At 38.6% G+C, this 27,703-nt stretch overlaps 1 protein-coding gene across 1 annotated transcript; it reads left to right on the plus strand.

Moving 5' to 3' along the window:
* Positions 1-3,920: 3,920 nt before the first annotated feature.
* On the plus strand, positions 3,921-24,311 carry LOC145777274 (uncharacterized). Its single transcript, XM_082588619.1, has 18 exons — positions 3,921-4,004; positions 4,126-4,289; positions 9,028-9,199; positions 9,485-11,455; positions 12,301-12,454; positions 12,550-12,691; positions 13,153-13,212; positions 14,073-14,173; positions 16,692-16,839; positions 17,015-17,189; positions 17,268-17,364; positions 18,635-18,830; positions 19,416-19,550; positions 19,724-19,845; positions 20,522-20,556; positions 20,881-21,016; positions 21,159-21,307; positions 22,187-24,311. Exons 2-18 carry the CDS (start codon positions 4,158-4,160, stop codon positions 22,969-22,971), a joined length of 4,710 nt encoding a protein of 1,569 aa, XP_082444745.1. The 5' UTR covers positions 3,921-4,004; positions 4,126-4,157; the 3' UTR covers positions 22,972-24,311.
* Positions 24,312-27,703: the final 3,392 nt, after the last annotated feature.

The following is a 27,703-nucleotide window of genomic DNA, read 5'->3' on the forward strand; positions in this document are numbered from 1 at the left end:
ATGGTTGAGTGATGAAAACGTTTGTGTGACGTTCGCCAAGGACGTTGGTTCGACACCGCTCCAGAGTTTGCGGCTGTGTCTCGGCAAAGACACTAATCAAACAAATAATTGAAATCCTTCTGTGGTCAGAAAAAAAGATTAAAACGTAGCTTCGATTTCATATCTAAAGTAGCCTAATCACCAAACTTCTGCGGAAATCCTTTTTTTTTGGATGAATCTGGGCAAATGGGAAGTGTGTGCCCATAACCTACGTCTTTATCAATAGGTTGACCCGTTGGGCAATTGAGCTAAAAGCGGCCAAAACAAGGTATAAGCTTATAGTAACAATAAATGTTTGTCAGCAGCTGATTGTAGCAAGAATTGATAACGATAGACACCGGTGTTTCGTGGTGTGTAGCTCATGCGAGCTTTACATGCGTCATTTCTACGTTCTATAATAGCCTAAGCACAGAAACAAATGGAGGCCTCATAATTGTATCGGAGCCCCAACTGACGAAGTTAGGCTATGGCCCTGATTGAATGGCAGTCCAGCTTGTTAGCCTACTTCAGTTGGTTCATATTCAGTGCAAGTAGACCATAAGTGATAGGCTGCATTGCTTTCACAAGTAAAGAAGCAAAAAAAGCTACAAACTGAAAACCACTTAGCCTACCCTACTTAGGCTATTGTAGCAAATAAGACAGTAATTTTCACTTATTATTATAAGACATAGTAGCTAAACCAGAAAGAAATTTCAAGTCTATCAGAATTGCAGATCAACAGCGTTTTGTTTAGACATTAACACACTACCAGCAATTCCTTCAAGCGCCATAGCTTATGCGCAGTTACTAGAACCCACTAAATAAGTGGCTTATCATTGTAGGCCTATCACTTGGCTTGTTTTTCATACAAAAGTAACTTGAATAAAATTTACCTGTCAAATCCTTGTTTTTTAATGTTGATTCCATGTTTTACGAAGATTCTAGGCTACTAACTACTCAACAAGTTATCAAGTATTCACAAGCAATTTGGTGCTTGCTAATGAAGCAGCCAGCGTAATTGTTTTCAACGTCACGTTTCATTGCACAGAGCTGCGGGAAAGGTCTATTTTGACCACAACGTAATTGCTTTTACATTTGAAGAAAAAAAAAAACTTAAAAACCTTGCAGCACTGAAGTTGGAGTCCACCAGTTATAAACTGATAAGTGAGCGTTGTATATATGTTTTTTGCCCGACTCCACAGCCCTGGTATTTATGCACTTTGATCTAGAATCTAGATCAACGTTTATGATATGATGGCATACATTTTCTTAACATTTTTCATGTTCTAACTTTCCTGGCTGAAAAACAAGTTTACATCTACTTTTACACGTATTTTTCTTGTTTAATGTTGTTTTTGAAATGGGATTCCAATGCTTTGTTTCGACTCTCTCATTTTGTTAACTTCCTCTTCGGCACTATTTTTCATAGCTCTTGCGACCATCTTTCTTGTCTATATATACTTTTTTGCATTTTGATTTGTTCTCTAAAATCGTGTTTTACCTCATGCGTGATGCATTGTCACTGAATGCCACCAACCAAGATTGTTGGACTATCTGCTTGTTCTTGCAGACATCCAACTGTCTGAGCTTTTGTTGTAAAGAAGTTATTGGCTTTGTGGTTTTGTGAGTGTTTGGATTGGTAAGACTTTTTTGTGTGTACTATTTCAGGGCGCATTTGTTGAAGCAAGCAAAATGATTGCATCATTGTTGTATTTCTTGATTTGTGCTTTTCTTTGATCCAATAAATTTATTTAATGATTTGAATATGCATCCGGACTTGGTAGAAGTGGTACATTCAAGTGAAGAATTTCACTAAAAATATATCACAAAGCCACGTTATCTGCATAGTCTCAATCCCCCAGATTTTATGACCCTACTCCCCACAAATCTCCATTTCACAAAAAGTCAAAGTACTGGCACCTGCTTTTTGCCATTTTATGTAGACGCTGTTAAAAAGCATCTTATTGTAAAGGTTATTTAAGTTGTAACTGCTTTGGCAGGTTCCCCAGCTTTGTGCACAACTTCTGTCAGGTAATACTTTGTTTAAATTACGGTAGTGTAAAAAGCTGACGCAAAGGAAAATCTTTTGCTAACTGCATGACAAATTTGGTATCATTATCATTGTATTTGAATAAAATACTGAATAAGCCGTCTTTATGGTGGCGAAAGCTTTATTTATAAATTATACAAGTTTCTGAACCTGACTGATTTTGTTTAGTTATTTCTCATTTCACATTATTTCTTATTCATGTTTAATTGTTTGTTGTATCCTAAATGAAGGTTCCATTTGTAAGTTTTCATCCTCAAATATCGAGGAGCCAAAACAGAGGTTGAAAGACCTTAGCTCCTATTTTTTAAATTATTATACGCAGTTGGCAAAAAATTGAAATACCCTTCTCTGTACTACTTTAACTTTTTCGTGTTTAGCCATAACATTACATAACCAATTTCTAATGTAGTAGTACCTGTTGGCCATCAAAAGTTAATGATTAAGCCGCCTCAGAAGCAAATTGCGAAAAATGTTTTAGTCGGCCAGGGCTTGCTTTTTCTGGCATGTTTTTGACGAGTTGTTCGATCTGCGTGCTATTGGAAATCGGGATTGCGCGCGCAAACACACTTTATGTGTTTATACTCTTAAGTCACGTGGCTCTTAAATAGAAGAGAGGTCATTGTAACTATCTTTTTTCCTTATTGCTGTGTGACGCCTGTTACCGGGCAAGTGAGAAATGTCAATACTACGTTATTGTTAACGTTTCTTTTTGCCATATTTTTGAAACTCGTTTGCAAGCCCTATGATTGCAAGAGATGTGTAGTAGCAAGTGTTTTATATATATACCGTATTTGTGGTGCACTTTTCCCGTTTTAACCTTTTTGTTGATTGATAAGAAGCAACATTGACAACTTTACGTTAATTTAATTAAACAACTCCTGTTTAAAAGGAGTGATCTACCTGGTATCGGCACAAACAAAAGGAAACGCATGTCTACTGCTGACACTGAACTGAAAAAAAAAGAAGCTGAACTGCCCAGCAACATTGAAAGATTACTGCAATGAAAAAATCAAATTGAAATTAGTAATTACGTGTGGCAATTAGAGGTCCAGTCATGTTTTATTGAGTGTTTTTTATAATATTCTCATAAATTTTTACAACAGAATGGTTCATGTTTGATTCGTCCCATATTTGATCTTCACTTAAAGTTGTTTTTTAGTTGTAGTTACTAGTTATGTGATAGGAAAGATATAGAATGGCCTGTAGATTTCAGGGGGGGAGGATAATTTTTTTTTGTAAAATACAAGTTTTTTGCTTAAAAATTTTAATGACGACTTCAATACTTTATGTTGTAGTGCTGTGCAATAATAATAATCATACTTTTATTTGCAACCATTGCAATAACATACGTAACCCTGCAATACAACAGACGACAGGAAGCAGCAAAGTGACATAGGTTTTGAGTCAGGTGCTCCCCTTATTTTGGCTTGCCATTAACTGTCTTTCGCTGAGACACAATCATGTGCTCTGGAGCGGTGTCGAACCCACGTCCTTTCGAATGTCGCACAGATGTTCTCAGCTACGCAGCCAACATTGCAAACTTTGGGATTACTTGTATATATTTCAATTTTGAGGTAGTCTGTTTAATATGGAATAAATAAACAGTAAATGTCCCTTTGCAAATTTTCATATAGTTTTGTTGCCATAGTTTATATATGTAGTTCAATTTATTCCTTGGTAGTTGGCACTGGCAGTACAGAACTAGTCACCAAAAAACATCTTTTCGTATGATGATATGGTTAAAGTTTCCACCAGCCAAACTAGTCAACTATAAAAACATTTCACCAACTGTAAATTTTTCACTGAGATGTAATTCTTTATGTTTGAATTTAAACCAACCTATTTTTTTTACAGGTGTTTAGTGCGATAATATATGAACATTAATTTTAACTATGAGACTACAAGATTATGCTATTTCTTCCACGTAATCCTTCAGGTAAGTTTGTCTAACTGGTAGAAAATTTCAGATGGATTTATCATGCCCTTTTCAGATGTATAGATTGTACGATTTTTATAGCTAACTTTTGTACTAATTATAAATTTATTTTGTACTTCAGTTGGTTACCGATTGTTGGTGGTGATATGACGAATGGACAGAGATTCTGATGAAAGTATGGCCCCGGCCTTGCATACAATCGAACACGAATCTGCTACTACAGCTATCAAAAACTTAAAACTATCTCCATCTGCTATACGACTAGACAGCAATGTTTTTGATCAGGTTAGTTTGCTGTGAAAATCAATTTAAAAAATTTGATCACTGTTTGTAGGTCACTGCAGTAATGATATTAGCCTTTTTTTACATGTGTTGTGCTAACCTGCAGTACATTGAAATAGAAACTGTAGCAAGCTGTAAACGACCACTTAAAACACTCATCCGGTCAGATATATAATTATATATGATATCGTATTTGCTTTTTAACTTATTATAATGAATCATATACAATAAACGTGTCTGCTACTATTCGGTGAGTCCGATTCGGTGAGTCCGATTCGGTGAGTCTGATTCGGTGAGTTCCTAACCTCTAACCCTAACTCCTAACCCCTAACCCTAAAACGGCAATGATAATTGGGTCTGCTACTATTCGGTGAGTCCGATTCGGTGAGTCCGATTCGGTGAGTCTGATTCGGTGAGTTCCTAACCTCTAACCCCTAACCCCAAACCCCTAACCCTAAAACGGCAATGATAATTAAAAAAAAAAATTGAAAAAATCCCCCGTTAAGGGATCGGACTCACCGAATCGGACTCACCGAAACGGGCCATTCCGATGATAATTAGGCCACGGTACCCTATAATTAAAAAAAAAATTGAAAAAATCCCCTGTTAAGGGATCGGACTCACCGAAACGGGCCATTCCGACAATAAACATACATCTGCATGCCAACCAGTCTGTCTGTCTATGTTACAACAAAGCAAACTCTCTACCAAAGCTTTATCATTACAATGAATGATTTTATAGAAAACTCCAAAATCTCACATATTTCATAGATTTGTTAATTTTTTGTCAATACAATTTTGGTGAAGAGGTGACTTTCTTCAACCATAAACAGATGAAACCAAGCAACCACATGGCATTTAACATAACATAAACTATCTACAAACGTTTTCGGCCATACACATGTGCATGGGCGTCGAAATAGGGTGGGCAGGGTGGGCGACGCCCACCCTGCCGTGAAACGAGGGTGGGCAAAATATGTTTCGCCCACCCTGTTTTCATGCCACCTATGAAGTGTTCGTTACAATTATTTCCGTTTTTCTTAAACGCTGGACTATCCAACCAACTGCAGCGCAACTTCTTGTTTTACGCTATGTCTCTCGCTAGGTATCCGACAGAACAAAGCAATTCCGTAACAACGCTGCGTGGAAAAACGACGGTACGCACTGCATTGTTGTTGCTACGGCAACTGCCACAGCTGGCAATTCCTGGTGAGAGAAAGCCACGTTTGATCTTTTCTCCAAATTTGCGTCGGCAATTTGATCTTTTCTCCGAATGGTTTCACTTTCGTTACGTCACAATCAAACTTCAGTTCCCGGTCAGCGTAAGGGAATGTGAATATGACATAATAATGAACATGACAATAAAATAACCGATACAAACTAAAGACGTACTAAAAACAATCGCTTTTACAAATGCGGCAAATCCGAAGGCGCCACTTTAAAGATAACAGGTCACGAGTCACGCGCTTTTTAGGTCGCAAAGGAAAACATAAAAGAAGTTTGTTTAGTTTAGCAGCGCTCATAAGATCGCAAGATGCAAGAAAGAAAACATCCAACCTATTAAAGCTTAATTGCTGCAGCGACGCTAAACACAGTCTTTGTGAGAAAGACTAACCACACTTTTCGAAATTAGCGTCGGCAATTGCCGAGGTGATTGTAAGGACAACAAGATTACAAGAAAAAACTGATTTTCTTAGACTACACCAGACTAGAATGTTAATTCAATCTTACTATTGCTGGATGTTTTATTTGGGTTACTTCCTACTTCGCCGGCGCTTAGACACGTGCCCAGCTGGGAGAATCTTTTATAAAAATATCACCCTATAATTCAGGCCTCGAAACTGAAGGCGGCCATCGCCGCGATTAACCTACAAAAACCGACATTTTGTCCGCCGGGTCTCGCCCTTCCGTCGGCCGCATTTGTCCGCCATGAAGTTCCGAGAAAATTTTACACAAGCGGCCTTGTAAATAAAGTAGTAGTACTTTGCCACTTATAATCACAAAGGACTAGAAAAGAGTTAAAGCACTCGATAAATCACAATACACCCTGTATAATGCTTGAATTGTTAACATTATTGAGTGATCAAGCAGCTGATGTCTGACGATAAGCTGGATGCAAGTGACCCCACAATACACTTTATTAATGCGATAAATTCAGTCCTCAAAATTATCGTCGGCAATGAAAATGCCGAGGCCACACGAGCGCTTGTAATGTTAGGGTTAAACATTCCTCCCAGTCGTTATGGCACAGCATAGATTTATTCCCTAGTCAACACCCTGATGGATCTTTATGAAAAAAAAAGAGGCCTGTGGAGTGGTATCAAAGCCCGAAAGCCGCAAAACGTGGACGCTTCATTGCAAACGGCAAAGACGGTATAGATTTACAGCCAAGCTATGAGCCTCTTGATGTGTCTGATTCCAGTGATGACGCGACAACCTCGTGCTCCGATACAGCATCTGATGATTCCGATTCTGACTGCTAGTTCTTTATCAAACAGACTTTGTGTTGTTCGCAGTATCCCAATTGTGCCGAAATTATGTTAGTGTATACGTAAATCGAGGCAATCTTCTCGCAGGGAGCTATTAATTTGTTACCTGTATCTGGTTGAGCAATTGACGTTATTTTATGATAATTCAACGTTGCTAGATGTCGAATTAATGTAAAACAAACTTAACTTTCTTATTGGGCATTGTTGTTACGCAATATAACCGAGCGGAAAAATTAAATCGATTTGTGCTGACTCGAACGTTGAATCAACCCAAAATTAACTTACTTTTCCCCGTGAGTTATTTAACGTGAATTCCTGCAACAGCGTGCCACGTGCGTATCTTGTAGCTCGCTTTATCGCTACTTTTGGCATTATTACATCACAACAAATCAAACAGTGCGGTCGTGATAGACTACTCTAGTATATTTTTCGCTTCTGCCGAAGTAAAAATGTGTGTCGAAGTTCCGATGGCCGCCATGTGCTTGTGATTGGCCGCCGAACAGGGTAAGCACTTTAACATTACCCACTGGTCGAAGAGGTACGCAATCATGCGTGACATGTTCATTCGCGATTCAGCTGATTTCAGTCATGTGACTCGTGACGTGTATTCTGATCAAAAATTTTGATACAAAGAAATTTAACTGAATGCTTCACCACAACCACCGTTGCTTAATGGTTAGGGCAGAGGAGTATAGTAATTTCGATTTCGTGGGTTCGATTCCCACCCTCTGCTAATACTATTTTTTCTTCTGCAACTGAACTGAGTGCAAGAAGGATCTTAATGGTAGCCACTTTAACAAGTCGAAATTGTGACTAAAACACAAATATTGATTGAACATGTCACGCATGATTGCGTACCTCTTCGACCAGTGGGTAATGTTAAAGTGCCTACCGCCGAACAGCTTGCTTCAGTCGGACACGTTTGGCCGCCGGAAAAAAAAAGTTGTTTCAAGGCCTGCTATTTGCATTGATTTAACTCCAGTAGACGTCAAATTATTGTAAGCATCTACTCCTTGTTGCGCCTCGCTTTCCGTTATCTCGTCCAGCTGATACAGCATCTGATGATACCGATTCTGACTAGTTCATCAAACAGACTTTGTGTTGCTCGCAGTGTCCCAATTGTGCCGAAATTATGTTGGCTTATAAGCTTACGTAAATCGAGGCGATCTTCTCGCAGGGAGCTATTAATATGTTACCTGTACCTGGTTGAGTAATTCACGTTATTTTATGATAATTCAACATCGCTAGATGTCGAATTAATGTAAAACAAACGTAACTTTCTTATTGGGCATTGTTGTTACGCAATATAACCCGCCGGAAAAATTAAATCGATTTGTGCTGACTCGAACGTTGAATCAACCCAAAATTAACTTACTTTCCCCTCCCGGTGAGTTTTTAACGTGAATTACCGTAACAGCGTGCGTATCGCGTTGCTCGCTTTATCACTAATTTTGGTATTATTACACCACAATAAATCAAAAATGCGTTCGTAATAGACTACTCTAGTATATTTTTCGCTTCTCGTTTTACATGTTTTAGTACAATATCTTTTCCTAATAAATATTCACAGTAATTGCCGCGGCAATTTCAAATTTTGCCGTTTGGCCTCGGCAACGTTTTTGCCAAAGTAAAAATATGCTCATTTCGAAAACTGAACCATTGCGAATTTGCAAACACACATTCAATGAAATCTGTTTGAAAACTCTTGCCCACCCAGAATTCCTCTCTTCTAAGAAAAAATCGACGCCTATGCACATGTGTATGAACATAAACTATCAATATGAACTATAAACCATAACACATGTGTAATTGTGTATGGCCGAAAACGTTCGTAGATAGTTTATGTTCAGTTTAATATATTATGTTAAATGCCGTGTGGTTGCTGCCTTGCTGGGTTTCATCTGTTTATCTTTGACAATAAACAGACATAGCTGAGCAAGATCGTGACATTTAACATTATAAGCAAAAAGAAAGCGAACGTTTGCAGCGACGTTACGACGTATATAGCCGTTTGAAGCCTAAAAGAAAACATTGTATTATATACGAAGTAATTGAAAAACATGCAGTATATACTATAACAAATAATGGTCCGATCTAAACAATTTAACAAGCTGCTTATCTTGTTCACATGAAATGAAAACTGGATTACGCAGCACAACGGGTCAAGTATTTATAAGATGAAAAATTAATTGTTCGTTTGATTGTTTAACTCCAAAGTGTATGTAATTAGTATATAACTTGCCATTGTTTAGGTGAATGGCGGATTTTCACCTTTTGCTGTGAAGGACGAAATAAATGCAACAGATTTTATGAAAAACCCCAATCAACGTTTCAACTTAGCTCAATACCAAACTCCACCTAAAAGTACGTTTCCTAACAAAGGCTGTTCTGGTGATGTTGCTTCTGTGGTTTCCAAGAATATAGGTAAGTGCAGTGTGTTATAGAAACTACATGGATGGTAATATTGGCTCATCCTTTAGTTAGAGTTTACTTTTGTATATATAATTATTAATTATGTTCCTTTGTTGGGAAGAATTTACCATGTTGTCTAGGCTTGTTAGTTATTATTGGTTATTATTAGTTGTTGTATAGTTATTATTAGTTATTATAATTATTAATTATGTTCCTTTGTTAGGAAGAATTTACCATGTTATCTAGGCTTGTTAGTATTTCAATAATTATGTTTTTTTTGTTTTTTTTCAAATACAGATTCGCGTGAGATAACTCCTGCCAGCACATTTAGCCGTTTGGGTGCTGGTGATGCATGCACAAGAGTCGGTGCGAATGGATGGCAGGCAGCGCACAAAAACAATGAAAAAGGAAGAAACACTGATGACATTCAGTCGCCTGCGGCAACATTGCTGTGTATTAGTCCGACCTCTTCTGATGCACCAAGTGATACACCCTCATCTCGTGTTCACTGCCATAATGAACATTCCAATACATTTAATTTATCTCGTGCATCGGCATCACCAGGTAGGACAAAAGCTGCGGATGTTTTGACTCCTGCGAAACATGATGATGATGAATTGAATATTACTGCCAGGCAAGAAAGTGACTCTTCTGCGGTGGAAGGGCTCGCTTGCACCTTAGTTTCTTCATTTCTGAGTGTTGATGAATGCAACGCCGTATCTGCACCATTAAATAGCACTGCAATCACCACGACGGCGGCATTAAAAAGTGCATTAAAAACCACGTCTTCAACAGCACTAACATCCAGTACGATAGCAGTTACAGCAGTTATTGCCACAAGCGTAAATGCTAATAACGGAAGAAACAGTTCTGAAACAGACTCTCATACAACCACTAGTAGCATTCATAAAAGGAAAGACACTCTACCTTTGCAAGCAGTTTCACCTACAGATAAAGAGACTGAAAATAATCGAATGTCGCATTCATTGAATTCAAGATCGGAAAAATTAGAGATAGTTAGGCAAACAAAAGTTAAAGGCGAAGATGCGTCAATAACAAACTCCTGTAATCAACCACCATCGAAAGTTACAGATTTACCAGCTGAAAGACCCGCAAGTGCAAATCAAGGTGCTGATTCCCTAGAAAGCAACGCTGCCAAATTTGACATTGTGCCTTTCCAAGTAACGATGCCGAACTTGAATGATGAAAGGACTTCGAAAACTGTACATGTTACTGGTGGCATAGAAACTGTGCAACAGTCGTTTGAACACATTGGGCAACATAACGAAGACGAAGTCCAACTAAGAGCCCTGAAATGTAATGCAGTTGATGTCAACTTGAAATCATCTGCTATTGCTTTAGATGCTTTGAATGTTTTGACCCAAAGCGATCAAACAGATGCGAATTTACGAACACTTCCACTCACAAACTCTGTAATTAACGCCACCATTAACAATGAATTAGTTTCTTGTTTGACTGAACCAGTTTCATCTACTGAATCCGATCATACAACTGTCTCACACTCTTCTTGCTTGAACTCTTCTACTTCAGCTAGCATTGTTAACCAATCAACAAACGTTTCAAACGTATTTCCTTCAAACACAGCATCAACGGCGCATGAATGTGATACAATTTCTACGACAAACAATTTTCCTCCAAATAGTGAGAAGTGTTTGAATAAGGTTCCTGATTTAATTGGGTTAGCGCAAAACATCATCGCTGGAAATCATATGCAAAACTTATCTTTGAAAGTAACAAACACTCTACAAGAGTTTGCTGCTTCTGTAACAAGAAATTATAAAAAAGATAAAGAATCGACGGAAATTCTTTCGAACAACGTGTGCGAAAAAGATCCCAGTTCTACCAGAAATTTAGACTTTAAACATTTGAAGAAAGCTCCCGTATTTGGTCGCATATCCAATGTCAAGGAACTGTGCGCGCAACAGACGTCGCAACATGAAGACGTGCTGAAGTGCACGATTGGCTTAGAAAACCGTATTCATCTTTTGAGGCAAAGATTGAACAAACTACGTGCTGCAGGAATGGCCCGACACGCCAGAAATCAACTGTCTTTATTAGGCAAACGTGGCAGGTTACGCTTTTCTGCTTCATCGGCGAGTTATAAAAGTCAATTTGGAAACTTTCACGAAGACAAGTTTTCTTTTCCAAATTGCAATTCAACAGTTAAATCTGACCTCATGCCTTTTGATACAACTATGCGTCATCAACCTGGAGTTCAATCTTCTGGCAACCACACCACCCATATAGGTAAGATAGTTTTCTAAAGCGGGCCTCTAATCTAAACTCCATTTTCCCGGCGACCAAGCATGGCCTACCAGAGCTTCTTCCCGGCAGCCAAAAAATAAAAATCGTGTTTTTGAAAATCTGTTTATTAATTTTTTATTTTTACATTCACTCTGAAAGTAAAAACAACGCAAACAAGGCCCTGAAAAATTTTGCAGTTGCATTTAACTAGCCTGCACTGCTTCCCATGTAGTGCAGAGCTAGTCTTTCAGCTTTTATAGGTCGACGCTCTGCCTTTTTGCAAAGCTTTTCTCAGCAAAATTTCTTGTCGGTTTATGAGAGACTTTGCTTTGCTTGTGAAAAAAGGTTGCCAATTCGAAAGAAGAAAAACACTTTGAAATACCAACAGAGTTGAGATATGTAGGCTTTTGGAAGCCGGCGACCAAACATGGTCTGCCGGCGCGATAGTTTCGGAGACCATTTGACGACTTCTCAACCGAGAGCTTGCAAGCCTGCTGAAGCAATGCAAACATGTCGTTATTTTTGCTACTACTACATCTGATATAAGTGCTGTTTTGTGGTCCACCTCTCAATGCATGTGACGCCTTTTTTTAATTTGTTTCCAGCTAGTGTTATACTCAGGAAATTGCTCACGAAAGTGTTCCTGTAGCGAATCTGTTAGGTCAAAACCTGGCCCCAACCTAATGAATTTTCAACATATTTCACAGTGCTAAAGACAAGCACAGCACATTAAGCTTTTAGAACGATCTTTCACTGGTTCCAGCTCGGCTTGATTTTTATGTTTAAATAATAATCATATTCTCTAACTTTTATCAATCACGTTAAGATTTGCTATCTTTGCAAACTAGGAATTTTGGAAAAGGACCTGCGCAGGATGAGAGTTGTAGTTGATCCTGACCTGACAGATGAAAGTTCAGATGAGGAACCAATTGAAGAGCCAACGAAAAACTTTCCAGAAAATACAGAAAGATCTAACAACAGTGATTTTTCATCACTGCCAATGTAAGCAACTATGCCACCAAGCATCAACAACCGTTTATCATGGTGATCGCACATGTCATTTTAGTTAACTAAGCTTCACATTTCTATCTTGACAGTCAAAAGACAGCTTTGTGGACTTGGGCTCATGGCAGAACATCAGTGGGACACAGATGGACGTGGCTGGATGCGCAAGTGACCGGCCTTGAGTTTAAAATCCAACATCAAAGTGAGCTACATCGCCAGTTACGAACAGCTAAAGTAAGTGTTGACAAACGGTTTTCTTGTATTGTCTCTACAAATGACTGGTTCAATGGTAAAAAAGTTTTTGCGTGTCGATCAGCTTTTGAAAGGACAGGCTACAGTAATGTGGCTATTGGTATCCGATGCGGTATGCTATTCGTATATGTGTCCATATGCATGTCACGCTGTTACATAGTCTCCAACATAAAGTAATTATTTTGAAATAAACTATTGTGGAAAGGTTCCAGTTCGCTTCTATTCCCCAAAGAAACACACACCACCGACTGCATGTTTTTGGTTTTAACTTAGATTATGTTCCAAATGTGCAGTGAAATGAGTTTTTGTGGAGCAATAATAAAAACCCACAAAATAGTAAGACTGCTCGTGCTCATTCTTCATAATGATATTAGCGAGAACCTTTCAACTTGTTTTTTCTGCTATTCAAGCGACACAGTTCTCATAAAGTTTTTCATGTTTAGGAAAAAGTAGTTTTGGAGCAACAACCCAACGGTCACAAGCCTCGTACTGATCCAACTAAGGTAACGTGATCCACCCTTTTCTTCAAGAATTGAGCTTGTCTTTTGTTATATGCGGAATATACAGTCTTTACTCTTAATCTTATGAGTACAGAAAAGATGATTGCCTAATTTGATGATTGAATGCTACCCCCGAGTCGTCATCATCATAATCCATCGTCGGTTTGTTCCCCACTAGTGGGGGTGGCCGATTGTTTCCGCGCAGCAATTGTTTTTATCCCTTTTCATCTCAAAGCAAATTTTGTATTTAAGTTGTACAGCTACTTCAAATGTATGGTTTTGGATAAAATGCATGGCCTTTGTCCAACTTCTACAATTCGGTTTTCAGTAAAAGTACAACTGCTTGACAACCAAACTTTCGGACACGTGGCATACTTGTCTTTTTCAGGGTCCGATTTATAATGTTGTGCTTTTTTTCGTCAGCTTCGCTCTGGCAAATTATGCGAATGTGCAGCACCGATTTTTAGCTAAATCTTTTTCTTTTTATTTGAATCATATAATTGACCAAGCGCATGTGTTCGCAATCAGCGGTTTTAATTTTTCTGCTTTGTCATTCGTTGATGTTTAACCACCGATGCTGGAACCATCAGCAATGCATTGTTTGCCTTGCAATCAGATCACGTGACGCATATTGCTGATGTCACGATGCAAAAATGCGAGCGTCATAGTTATGTCACGTGATTAATGTGGCATCGATGACCCACAACCAGTCAACAACTTGGTTATTATTTCGCCACAGAAAAGTCCATATTCGTTGTACTTTTATCAACTTGTAGGTTACCTGAAGATTGATCGGACAATGTATTCGTTCTTGAAACCACAGTCATTTCCACTAATGTTTTTTAACGTATTTCTTGTTACAGAACCATCAAGACTGTCGAATTCTTGACAATGGAGACAAAGTATCAAGAACAACACTGCCTTACAATCCCGAAGCACGAGAAACCAATAAACAGAATTCAAAGTGCGTAGAAATGATAAAACTTATTTTTGTACAATTTTAATCAATTCAGCAGGAACCCAAACAGGCAAAATCCGTCATTTTTATATTGATTCAACGTCTGCAGATGTTAAATCAATGCAAATGACAGATCTTGGTTTCCGGGATGTGGCCTCCTAGGGAGAGCTTTAAACTTTGTCTGACCATTCATATTTACCCGGTTTTCCAAATCCTACTTTAGTTTAAGTACGTACCGAAGTATGTATTTAAAAAAATACTGGTGCATTTGAGAAACTTCTGCTAAAAATTTGCCGTCCCGAGGTTTGGTTGGTTTCACCGCAATGGTTAAGTTGGTTTGTTCGTGTAGGTACAAAATTTTCGTATTTTCAGAATCTGGCTGTCTGTCTTGCTGGTGGTGTGATTTCTGTGAAGTTTGAATAATGCGCCACTCATGTTTGTTGGCATTATCACACATGGCACGCATCGTGACGACAACTTCCGTTTCTATATTTTTGCTTCGGGCATTCACTGTTGGTTTGCGCCTTATGTAAAATTGTCGAATTGTAATTCCGTTATATGTTTGCAAACATTTACCAACAAAACAAGCGACCCATTTAAACACATTGCAGTCCATTGTTGTTATTTTTGGTATTAGTTTGATATCATGCTTTTTCACTAAACATCGCGATTGCGCTGTTGCAATATGAAAAGGGTCAAACTGTAATATTATCTCACCACATCTCACACCACGCAGTGATGCAGATACACAGTTCACAAATAGTCTCTGGGGGAATATACAATGATTTAGCAAACTAGTAAAGGATGTTTTCATCGTGTGAACGTCGCGCGAACAATTTTGAATCGGCACCCTTTGTTGGCTAGCTAGGGTGTGGCATGCGTTGTGGTGCCACGTGTTGGTTTTGTAATGTTTATTTGACATTTGTTACGTCAACAAAATAGGCTTATCACGAACTAAACGTATGAAACTGCCACACGAAGCTGCCAAGCAATTTCCTCACTCACTGAGGAAAATTAGTTCTTTTTACATTGCTTCATTGGGAAGACGTTAAATATAATGTAGTAAGAAGACTGTATACTGGTTTTTAGCAGGCGGAAAGTGTTTTTTTTTATCTGTTGCTTTTGTGAAAACGGTATATTACCATCCAACCTTAGTTATGTGGTATAATCATTGTTGTACATTGTACAGTATATACTGTACTACAATTTAATATGATAAAGCTTTGGTAGAGAGTTTGCTTTGTTGAACCATAGAGAAATAAAACAAAGTAACTTCAGCGAGTTTAACATGATGTATTACATACACAAATATAACATAATTAAAAATAAACTCTAACGTTTTCGACACGTACGTGTGTCCTCATCAGGAATTACATATCTGCAATATACATAAAATGAAAATTGTAAGGTAAATTTTACTTTGCACTATTACTGTAACTGTATACTAACGACGCTCCAGACTGAAAAGCACAAACTGAACGAGTGACACAGAAATTATTACAAGTAAATTATACGGTGGAAAAAATCTGTTTTTTTCAATTTTCATTTTATGTATAATATATATATTGCAGATATGTAATTCCTGATGAGGACACACGTACCTGTCGAAAACGTTAGAGTTTATTTTTAATTATGTTATATTTGTGTAATTGGTATGTAATACATCATGTTAAACCCGCTGAAGTTACTTTGTTTTATTTCTCTAATTTAATATGAAGTTGGCAAGTTTGTGGACAGTTATTCTTATCCCAGCAATTGCTTGTGTGCCTGACATACGGTATGCTTTGTTTCGTCTGCATAGGTTATGTAACATGCAATTTCGTTACTACGGAAATTACGAAGCCCTGTGTTTGCATGGTTTACTCAGGATCTTACATGCTGTTTCCCACTTTTTCACATGGCATTTCATATTACAATGAAATTAAGTTCACTAGACGTTCGCGTTAATTTGAAAACGCAGCACTTGCTACTGGTATTTTCAACATCATTCATTCAACTTTTGTACAAGTTTATTTGCTTTAACTTTTATACTGTTGCGTTTGTAACACAATTAAGTCATTTGAATGTGTTTTGTTGAGATCGATGTAGTTATGTATTGCGGTCTTGTCCTGAATACGAGAGTTTATCTTGCCGGTGAAAATCGTGTTCAGAGACAGAAAATTTAGAATTTACTTTTTAAAGATGAACTGTTCCTGGTTAAAAGTTGGCATTTTAAATACCCAAAGTTTTATTAACGTTGGAAAAGTCTTGTTATGTTAGGTTAGTTCTCCAGAACTACGTGTTAATGTATTTTGCGAATGAAGTCTTTGTTTTGCGTGTAACTGAGTTAATCCATCAGTCGAAAATCGTATATTCATATAATGCTTCAGCAAAACTAACACTTTTTCTCCTGGAGGTGTATAAGTGTATACCACTACCAATTTTGTTAATCGCCTGCTTACTTTTTGATATATTGTGTGACATACTGCTAATTTGCATTCATCAAATGTATGTTTAATTATCTCTATTATTTTTTATTTTGCAGCTCATTGGAGAAAGATGAACTCACAGATGCGAACTTGTCCACTACCGATCAAAAGCACTCTACTGCTGCACGAACAAGGCCTCTCAAATGTCGCATACGTCATAGAAGACTCGTTCGCGCTTCTGACGTGTCACTTCTTAGCGACAAGGTTCATATGCGTTTCTATGGTAATTGTGTATCGAGAAGCGATGTAGAGTAGATATTAGATAATTCACAGAAAGATGTGGAATATTTGGTAGTTTTTAAACATCAGTAATGAAATGTGAAGGGTGTTTGCCAGTTCTATGTTAGTTTCTAGCCAAACAAAGGATGTTTTTGTACAGAAATCGAAGCCACCTACTGTGCGAAATGAGTGCGCGATCATGGAAAGGAAATTCTCAAAGCACACACCGTTTCACCGAGGTGATGGCAAGTCACGTGGTATAGTTCACTCATCCGCGTCGAGCCGAGCAACGCACCACGATCACTCGTATCACAAAATTTTGTCCGCTTCGGAAGGTTTGTATTACTCGCGACTGCATTACTTCATGCACACATCCCAGCTGAGTGAATAAACAAGCGATATCTTTTGATTAGATGTTTCTATTTCGACCCGATTGAACGGGTTTATGATGACCAACAATTTGCGATTTGCCCACAACTTAAAGAAATCGGAAAGTACTGCAGAAAAAAGGTAAAAAGCTGAAAATATATTTCATACTTCAATGTCTTTGTAATCTTCTGGCTGGAAGGATATCTATGTGCTACCAAGCGCTGCTTTCACTAATAATTTTGGTGAACCAGTTTTAACTTAACACGCATTGTTTTTCGTTAATTTATAATGGCTGTATTTAATTATTCATAAATGACCAATTGAAGCAACAACAATTAAAGTAATTAGCCTGGTGGCTTATTCTCCTTACAAAAGCTCAGTATGGTTACGTCGTCTACTCATTGTTCATCTGGTGAATGGCAAATTAGTTTTGTGCACACAGTGGTTTCACTTCGCATGTGTCACAGTTTTGGTGCTCATTTGGTATGGAGGAGCGACGTAAAATGTCTCGTGCTTAACTGGTATTTGTACCCCTTTTGACTGTATGGTAAAAACCCAGCGAACGGCACATGCAGCAAGAATTGAACGCAAAGGCAAAGATACGACCAAATCGGCTGTAATGTGCTAAAGATTGGGTTTTTAAGTTTGCTGTGTGGGTCTCGACGTTTTTTTTTTCTGCTAAACGCAGCCCAGACGTTGTCGTTCTCAAAGGCAGCCCGCAATATTACATAACAATAAAAAAAACATTATCACCACGTTTAATTTCAAGGATTGACGATGTAATCAGTTCTGATAAAATAGTGTTACAAAACCCGCTAGGAAAGTACTACTACGTGTTTGTTTTGTGAGTTTACGGAAGAAGACTAAGTCAATGGCGCAGTTTTTAGATCGTGTTTCTGTTATTGTTAAAGTGTGCCAGCAGATTCTTCTGTGTGAAACTGCTGGTTGCTATTTCATGAAGTTGCGTAAGCTTGTTTTGTGTTCAGCTTACTGATGCCATCTAGTGCTGGTATTTCGATATGATATTTTAATATCTGTATGAGTAGCCTTATAGTTTGTTGATTCTGCTTCAATTTGGTCTTTAACTCACGACATTTTAACTGCAAGTGATTCTGTTTAATGTTTAAGAGTACACAGGCAAGGAGAGTTCTGCATTAACTTCTGGTGTATATCATGTTGGGGTTGATAATCCCAATCCTTTAGAGTACAAGAGAGATAAATACGATCCTTACGTGATAAAACACAAACCACCTTTCCTGAACTGTGCAAGCTGTGTTTTTGCTGAGAAGTAAGAAAAAAAACTCTGTTTTCTATTCCGATTGACCAATCCTTTGATTTGTTGCAAAACGTATAGGCCTACCCGTCAGGTAGTATCTTGCTATTTGTGATTAAATGACTTCTGTGTTGACAGGAGAAAGCTAAAAGAGAAGGAGGCGAAACGTCGAGAAAATTGTTTGGCGGATAAGATAAAACCGCGGCCTGGGTCGGCGACTGTCGTTTTAGAACGAGCTGATAAACTGATGCGATCGGTCAGCGCGCTGCAACGTAATACTTCGGTGGACGATCGCTCTTCGCATGACCACAGAAGACGAAGAAGTTTGGCGCAGGTCAGTATCTACTCAGTTGTATGTATTTATTGTGTGCGCGTCATTAAAACTTCAAAATACCATTAACACATTCCACATACAACTATTAAGAAGATTTTTCAAATTTTTATTGGCTGAACAGTCGGAATGGCCCGTTTCGGTGTGTCCGATTCGGTGAGTCCGATTTGGTGAGTCCGATCCCTATTCATGTTTTAGGGTTAGAGGTTAGGGGTTAGAGGTTAGAAACTCACCGAATCAGACTCACCGAATAGTAGCAGACCCCTGAACAGTGAACATATCGTGCTGTGAGAGAAACTTCCTTGCTTCAACAAATCAGCAAACTTCAACATTCTCTGGTTGGAACATATAATACGACATCCAATAAACTCAGTTTTCATGGAACTTTCCTATTACCAAAACTAATTGACGGCAAAGAAAACCAGCACAAACTTTCATGCGATGGGTGTAATTGACGCTACACTTGATTGACGCTATTTCGCACCCAATTGGTGTGAAATAAATTATTGTTATTTGTAGACAGCGCTAGTAGCGTAAGTGGCCAAGTTGATGACTGCTTTATGTTTCAACACTATCGAATGGTTACAGACGGTTTCTGACTACAACAAGAGGCACCGAGCCATGTCTGTTGACTCGGACTCGGAGAGCAGCCACCATCGTAGCGAATCCGGTACTCCGGTGTTTGATTTGTCGGCCAGTCACTCCAACAATCCTCACTACCAGGCAAGTTCTTTGTCATGGCGATACTGCATGCTGGTCTTTGGCGCGAGATGATACACTTGACGTTGTGAAAGTTGTGTTCCGTAAGACTAGCATTGCGTTTTTCTACTCGATATATTATCCTTGAAACGATGGAGTTTTTTGTTCACTTCCAACAACTTCTCACAAAATTTCAGGCTGTTTTGAAACGCAAGCGAGCCACTGACCAAGCCTTCGATATCAACAACATAGTGATACCACATGGGTTGACCGCTGCTCGAATAGAGAAGCTACAGTACAAAGAAATTTTAACACCCGGGTATGAATATTAAGTTTAGGGAATTTTTGCTGAACAGCTTTGAGGCTGCAGTAAAGCAATGGACTACTGACTTTTCAATGGTGAAGTAATGTTCTGTTTATTAAATGTTTTTTGAGTAGGTTCTAACTAAAAGTGAACTATTTTTCAAACTTACGCACTTACCGTGTTGTCCTTGATTACGCATGGCAACCTGTCAACATCAATTTTTTCGGAAGCCTGCTTCATTGCGTTGTAAATGATGTTTAATGTTTGAAAATGGCTACAATTTAATTTCCATGCGACCCACAGACCAGAGTTATGATACCCATGTGAAAAATTCTACAGCAACTATGGTTTGTGACAATTGGTACTTTCACTGGACGTGGTTTTGCTGGTATTCTAGCCCAGTTCAACCTTCTAGTTCCATCTGGCCGACTCGTGTCGTCATGGATAGAGCAATGCTTACTCTCTTACATTTTCTTGGGACCTTCATTTCCAGTGTTTGTAGGCTATTTTAATAAGCAAGTGTTGTAGACTCATTGGTTGAGGATAATTTCTTGGTAACATGACGTCAGGAGCGGTGTATATACCGATGTGTAAACAAAACTGACCTCAAAAGCTAGCAGCGGAAATTAACAATCCCACTCTGAGTGACATGAACGTGTATATAACGTGAACTTCATGTATTGTTTTGTAGCTGGAGAACGGCAAAGAATTCTGAACAAAACCAAGGTAAATATTATCCGGTCTCTATGGCAAAGTTATATTTGCCAAATAATAAGTCCTATCAACTTAAAAGTGTAATGGATAACCGTCTTCATTAAACTATCCTGGAGACGTAGAACCGTAATATTTTTTTATATAGAGTATGAAGTGCTGTAACGGTAGTAGTACATGGGATAAGGTACTCGTTTTCGAATTATACGATACGATCCTGGCTCGATTTCCGGCTTGAGCTGGGGTTTAAAAACACCGTTCACCTCTACCCGTAGTCAGTAGTGTAATAAATTTAATTTTTATAATCCAGTTTTTATAATCGACTTTGTCGTATCTTAGTCATGAACACATCTGAGGAAGCTGAAGATTTAACAAATGACTCTTACCAAATTCGCCACGATCGATACGAGATTTTGGAAAAGAAGAAATACATGGCTTACGTCGAATGGAATATTACAAAGAAAAACGGAACAAGGTGCCAAGACCAATCCTTGACCTTAACTTTAGGCTTAGCCTATTTTCGGTTTAGTCGTTTAATGAGTGTAGAGTATTTTCACTGCACATTTCAACATCATATATTAGCGCAGTACATAAAAAGTCATTTTATTTCTCAACAGATCAATGAGTCGGGCTAATCTGTCCCTTGATGAAGAAGCGTCATCGTTTTTCTATCCATCCCTTCGTTCTAGCCCCACCACTCCGTTTTCTCCGACAGAATTCACTTTCCCGGCCACTCCTGACGTCGCTCCAGCGTCTCCTGCTATGGGTAAGATGCTACGACATAAAATCGTTTGACATTTCGGCGTGGAAATATAAAAAGTTGCTTCCTGAAGTGTTCTGTTAACGTCTTCGTGGATTTAATTAACAGATCAGAAACAGCTTGTTATTTGAACATCGCTCGATATGAGAGAATGTTGGTAACTGCAATGGCTGTTCATTTTTTGTGGTTCCGATAGGGAATTATATTGTAGAAGGCAGATGCAAAGATTCTCAGTTCTAGGATAAAAAAGGTAGAGAAGAAAAATTATGGCATTTTGTTTGGCTTTTAGAGCAATTGAAAAATATTACACTGGTTGTAGTAGTGTGGTTTGAATCAGAGTTGTAGTGGGTAGCTGGTGGGTGTGCTGTTCTTTTATTGTTCATCAGGATTGTAATCTCTTCAAGCGTTAGTTTTGTTGCAACTATTGCTACAACTTCAAAAAAAAGGAATAAAATTCGTGTTACATTTAGCAACCAACCAGCAAGTCACTGACTAGGAGCATGGTTTTTCACATGTATGCAATGCATATTGCATAAATAATAGTGAATTTACTTGTAAACCAATTAACAAGTTGCCCATACAAAATTATTTCGGCTTTTTTCACGTGGTAAAACCCACTTTTGCCCATGAAACCCGTTTTTTTTTTAACCAAAAATCCCGTTTTTACACATGAAAACCCGGGTTGTCGGGGTTTTATTTAAAAAAGCTTGGCTTTTTTACAACCCTGGTTTGAATTTATAACTTCAATTGTAAATATATAATTATTTTCTGTTTTTCTGCTCGCTTGGTCAATACAATTAAAGCAAGAAATAATTTTTTTATCAGCGAAGATCTTAACTGTAAATATTTTGTTCGGTTTTGTGTTGATTATATTTTTATCAACAGTACGATCGAGGCGCTCTTCGTCAGACCAATCACTTTACAGCAATTCATCGATCCACCCGATGGAAAGACGCCGACTTCCTGACTCGATATCTTCCGATGACGCTCAATTGCTTCACCGCGAAAACTCGAACTATGACTCGTGGGAGAAGCGATCGTTTCCTTTGGGCAAGGACGATATGGACGAGCTGCACAAAGAACCGATCGTGTGTCTCAAGAAACTGCCGAAGGATTTTGAACCCAACTCCAATTTTCGACCAATTACCGCTCACAACAATGTGGACACCAACACCGCTCCAAAACACAAGATACCCAGAATGAACGACCATCCTGTAACAAAGCGGCCACGCACCAATTCTCACACATCGGTCATGTCACGTGATGATAACCGTCACAGTGACGACTCGACCACGTCATCTGTATCAAACAGGCGTGGTCGACAGACCAGGGCGAGTATGTTGCAAACCATGAGTCCTGTCACCACTTCGACACATTCCTATCCAAAAAGATACAAATCAACTCAGAAGGACGACTTCTACTACTACAACGAATCAGATCTCGATTCTTCGAACGAGAGCAGTTCGGACGAAGAGTCGCTGATATCGGACGACGACAAACCAACATTCAAATCAAGCATGAGTTCGTCGGGACAATGGGTTGCGAAGCCAGTGTCGCGTGAATCGACGCCATTGCGCGGAAGCACAAGTGGCGATGAGTACTCGCTTGTAGGACAAACTTCACCCAATCAAAAGGCGCCTCCTCTCGTTTTGAAAATCAAAAAGAAATAAACGCGAGAAGAGTAAGTGCTCATGATAGATGCAAAGTATGTGGTTGTTAGCAGGTGAAGGAGCGGAAAACGATGTCGGTTTTATTCGACCGACTGTGAGAGTGCTGAAGGATTAGAACGGCACGTTGATTCCATGTTTCCCGTTTGAATATCGCCCGAAAGTACTGCACATCTGGCGCGTACACCGCAAATTGTTCCTCATTTCTGTTGCGGTTGATTTGATAACAGCCCTAAGAAATTCAACTTTACCACCGTTTGAACTTTTTCGTGATTTCAAATTTGTGAAAAACTTCCTCGCTAATTGTACTTTTCACTGTATTTCCTGAATTTGCTTAGATTTTTTCATCAAGCATGCTTTTAGAAATCAAACAAGCCCTGTTTATACGTAGATGTACATTTGTACACTTTGTCGGCACGTCATTTGTATTCAGACAGTAAATCAATCATTTTTACATTCATTCAAGGTCTGCAGACGCTAGATCAATGTAAAAAAACGGTTGATTTGCTGTCTGGGTAAATTCTCTTTTAAATTTGTCTAAAATTTCCGGAATAGATGTTTATCAATTTTAACGTCAGATTTGCGTCACTTTCGATGTTCGCAGGTGTGTCTACTGAGCATTGCCTTGTTCGATGCTTCTGTCATAACCATTGGTGCGCCTCTTGTTTTTTTTTTTTTTTATAATTGGGCGATCGCGTCCTCTGTGCATTCATTATTGTTTCGATTTGCTGAGTTTTCTATTTTCGAGCGGCGTCATTCCGTTGATGCAGAATTTCATGCACAGCGAGTGATTACAGTATTTTGCTCATTTATTGTCAGTAAGCCATGGGGTTAAAGTGATTGGTCTTCATAAACAAAATCTTAAAAGTTCATTTTTGACACGCTGTGTCAAAATAATATCTGGGACCACCATTGCACCTGTTACATGGCCCTGTTTCGTAAATGCATTCTAATCAGATCAAAACATCAAAATTGTTTGATAGCTACAAAGATTAACTGGCAATTACTATTGGCCAAGCTTTCTATTTCTTTAATTCAATATTTTCCAGATTCTATACTCTGACTTTTTCACCCCGTTTTGTAAAATTGAAACCTTGTCATGTTGTATTTACGGTTCTTTATTTTACGTGGCCGGTTGTTAGTCTAAGCCTAAAAGTTTGTTTTTAACTCTAACTCAACTTTAAAACTGACTTTTCACCACAACGTTGACTTTACTCACACACTGACTTCTGTCTCCACAGTGACTGCTGTTCATCGTGTGTGTGTTATTTTCTGAAATTTCACGTTCCTACTGGACAAGTTTTGTTATCGTTTTAGAATACGAACAGACACGCCTTATCGTACACCTTAAAGTGATTTGTGATTTACAATTTGATGTCCAGCGGTCGTAGTTACATAAACCACCAGTTCATGGGAAACGTACTGTATATGGATTAGTTCTTATCAGAAAGGCTTAAATTGGGAGCTTGTGAACTTATATCTAGCAGAAGTTTCAAATCAAGAAGATTTTCTTATCCTTGGAGGCATCTAACCGCTTAGCTACTTGCAGGATGAAACTAAAGAATGGCTGCTCTCGGTGTCTGTTAGGAAGCCATGAAAATAATCGTCCATTTGTGTCTTCATGACTCTATGAACATAAATTTTCTAATTTTCGTGAGAAATGCAAGAGAGAACTGACCTAGACTTAGAAATGGGAGTGTGCTTGACAACGAGGAAACTCCTTTCAATTTTGTTCACAAAAACACGCATACTCGTGTTTTATTTTTTACGCAATTGTTTTTAGTGACGTTAAGCTGGGCAAAAAGTTACTTTTACTACTTCCAGGATTTGGGCAAGATAAGCTTCAGCTCTACAGTAGGCTACTTCAATAAAATTTTACCTGATTGACTTAAGCGTTCCTAAGGAGTTTTGCAGTACCGGTACCGCATATAAAATGCACTACCAATTGAATACCTGAGAATGACCCCAGTCCAAGTGATACTATTTCGAAAAAATCAAAAAAAACTTCACAATTTTTTTTGTTAAAGATATCAAAGCCTGGTTAATGTGGGTAAGTCACTCATGGGAATAGGCAACAAAAGAGCTGTATTGTGTGTTGCTCTGCGTTATAGTTTATGCGGTACGGATCGTAAAACTCACTGGATTCGGACCCTTATATTTAGGGCCTCACAAATTTGTAATGCACTGCGCTTTGCTTGGATATATTGATAGATAGTACCTTGCTCACTGGCGTAGGAACCCCTGCAGTCGCAGGGGGCCCGCACCCAAAGAGCCCCACGTATAAGGCCCCCTCTCGAGGTTGAAGACCTTTTTTGTTTTGAAAAACAACTTTTTTAGAAAAAAACGGAGCATTTTTTAGCTGAAGATGCAGTGACAAAAGCCACGCAGGGGGAGAGGCGCTCTCGCTAGGTACGCCACTGACCTTGCCCCAATGTCATCAAAATACATTCATCATAAAAGAAATCTGAGACTTTTGTTATGTACAGTAAAAGCAGTTTTTCAGTTCATTGCTTAAGATAAAAGCAGTTTGTGTAAAAAGTAACTCTTTAGTTTTCATAGTCTGAGTTTTGTGCATTAAAGAATGCATCTTCCGTTGTAACGAGTTGGTCTATCATGTTTCTTGGCGCAAGTATTTTTTCAGTTTGGTAACATCTTGGTTCTTCGCAGCCTTAATCGGTACTTGGCTAGTATAGCACTGACTAGCTTCTAAGGTAGGAAGAGCGTTAGGCTTAAGGATTCGAAATTTAGTCCGAACGAGTCCTATCATATTCTTTGAAACCTCAATTTCAAACGAATGCTCCTTCCTGAAACGCAAGCTTTTATATTCTGACACGAGATAGCCTACTTCTCAGTTCTCCGTTTCGTCGCTTTTTTGAAATATTGAGCCAAGTGTTCACGATAGTCTTTTATCAAGTCTTGGGTAACTCGAACCACTTCAAACTGTTCTTCAACCATGTTGATCCATCCATCATACCATTCCATCTTCTCTCTCCGCCGCTTCATTTTCTCAATCGTAGCAAAATGCTGTCACATTTTCCAACGTCCGGTCACATTGTCCATGAAAGAATGGCCGAAGTCCTGGACTTGGGCCATTCTTCTAATCAGACAAATTTTGAGTCAATCCAACTTTTTGAGCCCAATTTGGCCAAAACATTTACAAAATTGTTAAATTGCTTTATAGTGATAAAGCTTTGGTAGAGAGTTTGCTTTGTTGAACCATAGAGAAATAAAATGTAGTAGCCTAACCTTTAGCGGCGTAATTTTTCACCAGTCTGTGGCACGAAAAAGACCTTTTTGCAGTAGCATTAAACCTGGATTTTCAGGTAAAACTGTATCAGCTTTGATAAATTTATGTAAATTTTTTATCTATTTTAACAGCTTGAGTTCGTTTTCGAGAGAATTAACATCAATATCTCCATCTAGCCTGGTTTAAGTGCCTTCTTTTAGAGACAAAGTTGCTGCATCCTCTACCCTTGCTGCAGCTAAAATTACTTTCTCTATATCACAAAAACTGCAGGTTATCTTGGTCAAATCTTTCGCTACCTTTTAAAAATATTTGGCTTTCAAAATTGGGTGGGCCAGGCCCACCCAGAAAATAAAGTAGGTGGGCCCAGGCCCACGTAGTTCCTCCATCCCTGGTCTAGTGGCTAGTCCGATAAAAAGAGACTTCAGATTTATTTTTGAGGGTGACGTCATAGAAATCATGATATCATTCTGAAATTTTAAACTTGCGCTATAATGATCTGAAGGGCAAGTAATTAGCTCATTACTCTCTTAGATAAGACAGATTGAGATTGGACTGATAACCGTCGTGATGACTATGTTACAGATAATGCAATCATGAACTAGTTAGTAGTTAGCTGCTCAAGATCACGCGGCGCTGGTTCTACTCTCGGGATGTGCTTGAGCAACGCATTTCAGGACTGCTCTCCAATTAGCGGCACATCGTGAATGGAATAATTCCCGGCAACAATCGGAAAAAATTTCACTTTGCCAATGTTGGTAACCGGCCTTGCGTCAAGAGCCTCTACAACAACCCGAGATTACCAGGAGTAAGGAGTAACCAATCAAGGCTTTGTCAGTCCGAGGATAAAGATGCAAAACCAACCAACTAGTTCAGCAGCAATTGTATTGGCATTCCCAAAAGTAAATAGCCTATCGCTAATAAAAAAATTTCATCGCAACTGATCGTCTTTCAATGTCAGACAATCAAACCACTGCCAGAGTCGCTGTTGTTTTGTAAGCAGTGGCGTAGCTAGGGGGAATGGGGGTGGCGGCACTTTCAGACTTCGATTTTTGATTATAATCTGATAAAAATCGCATTTCATTTTCATATGCTTGTTCCCGACAATTTTCACCAAATCAAACGTCATATAAAAACCGTTCAAGTCTACTGAATATTACGTCATGGAAATTCCTAAAGCATGTGCCAAAATTGCACCAGCGTTCATAAGAATTGTGTCAAACCTGTTTGGGCCTGTTTGGGCCTGTTTAAACAGGAAATATTACATCAGCTTTAAACACCTGTTGGAATGACTTCATAATTGTCTTTCATTTATTGCGTCACAGTTACTTTCTACGTGAATTTGAGATATTGATATCTATTCTGGTCATTCGTAAAATAATTGTTTGAAAGTTGGCCGCACTTTTAACTGTTGGCTTAGTGCTTGCTAGCTGGACAAAGGTTCCGTCTTTTATCCAAGTAATCTGTTCTGTAGTGACAGTTTTTCAGTGG

Source organism: Aplidium turbinatum, chromosome 9 (assembly GCF_918807975.1).
Source record: "Aplidium turbinatum chromosome 9, kaAplTurb1.1, whole genome shotgun sequence".
NCBI classification, from domain to species: Eukaryota; Metazoa; Chordata; class Ascidiacea; order Aplousobranchia; family Polyclinidae; genus Aplidium; species Aplidium turbinatum.

What these genes read in the sequence shown, in the direction of transcription:
- LOC145777274 (XM_082588619.1), top strand. Translation starts at nt 4,158, where the DNA reads ATGGACAGAGATTCTGATGAAAGTATGGCCCCGGCCTTGCATACAATC. An exon ending in ACCAATAAACAGAATTCAAA is followed by an intron (nt 14,174 to 16,691) that starts GTGCGTAGAAAT and finishes TTTATTTTGCAG; the next exon opens with CTCATTGGAGAAAGATGAAC. An exon ending in CCAACAATCCTCACTACCAG is followed by an intron (nt 19,551 to 19,723) that starts GCAAGTTCTTTG and finishes ACAAAATTTCAG; the next exon opens with GCTGTTTTGAAACGCAAGCG.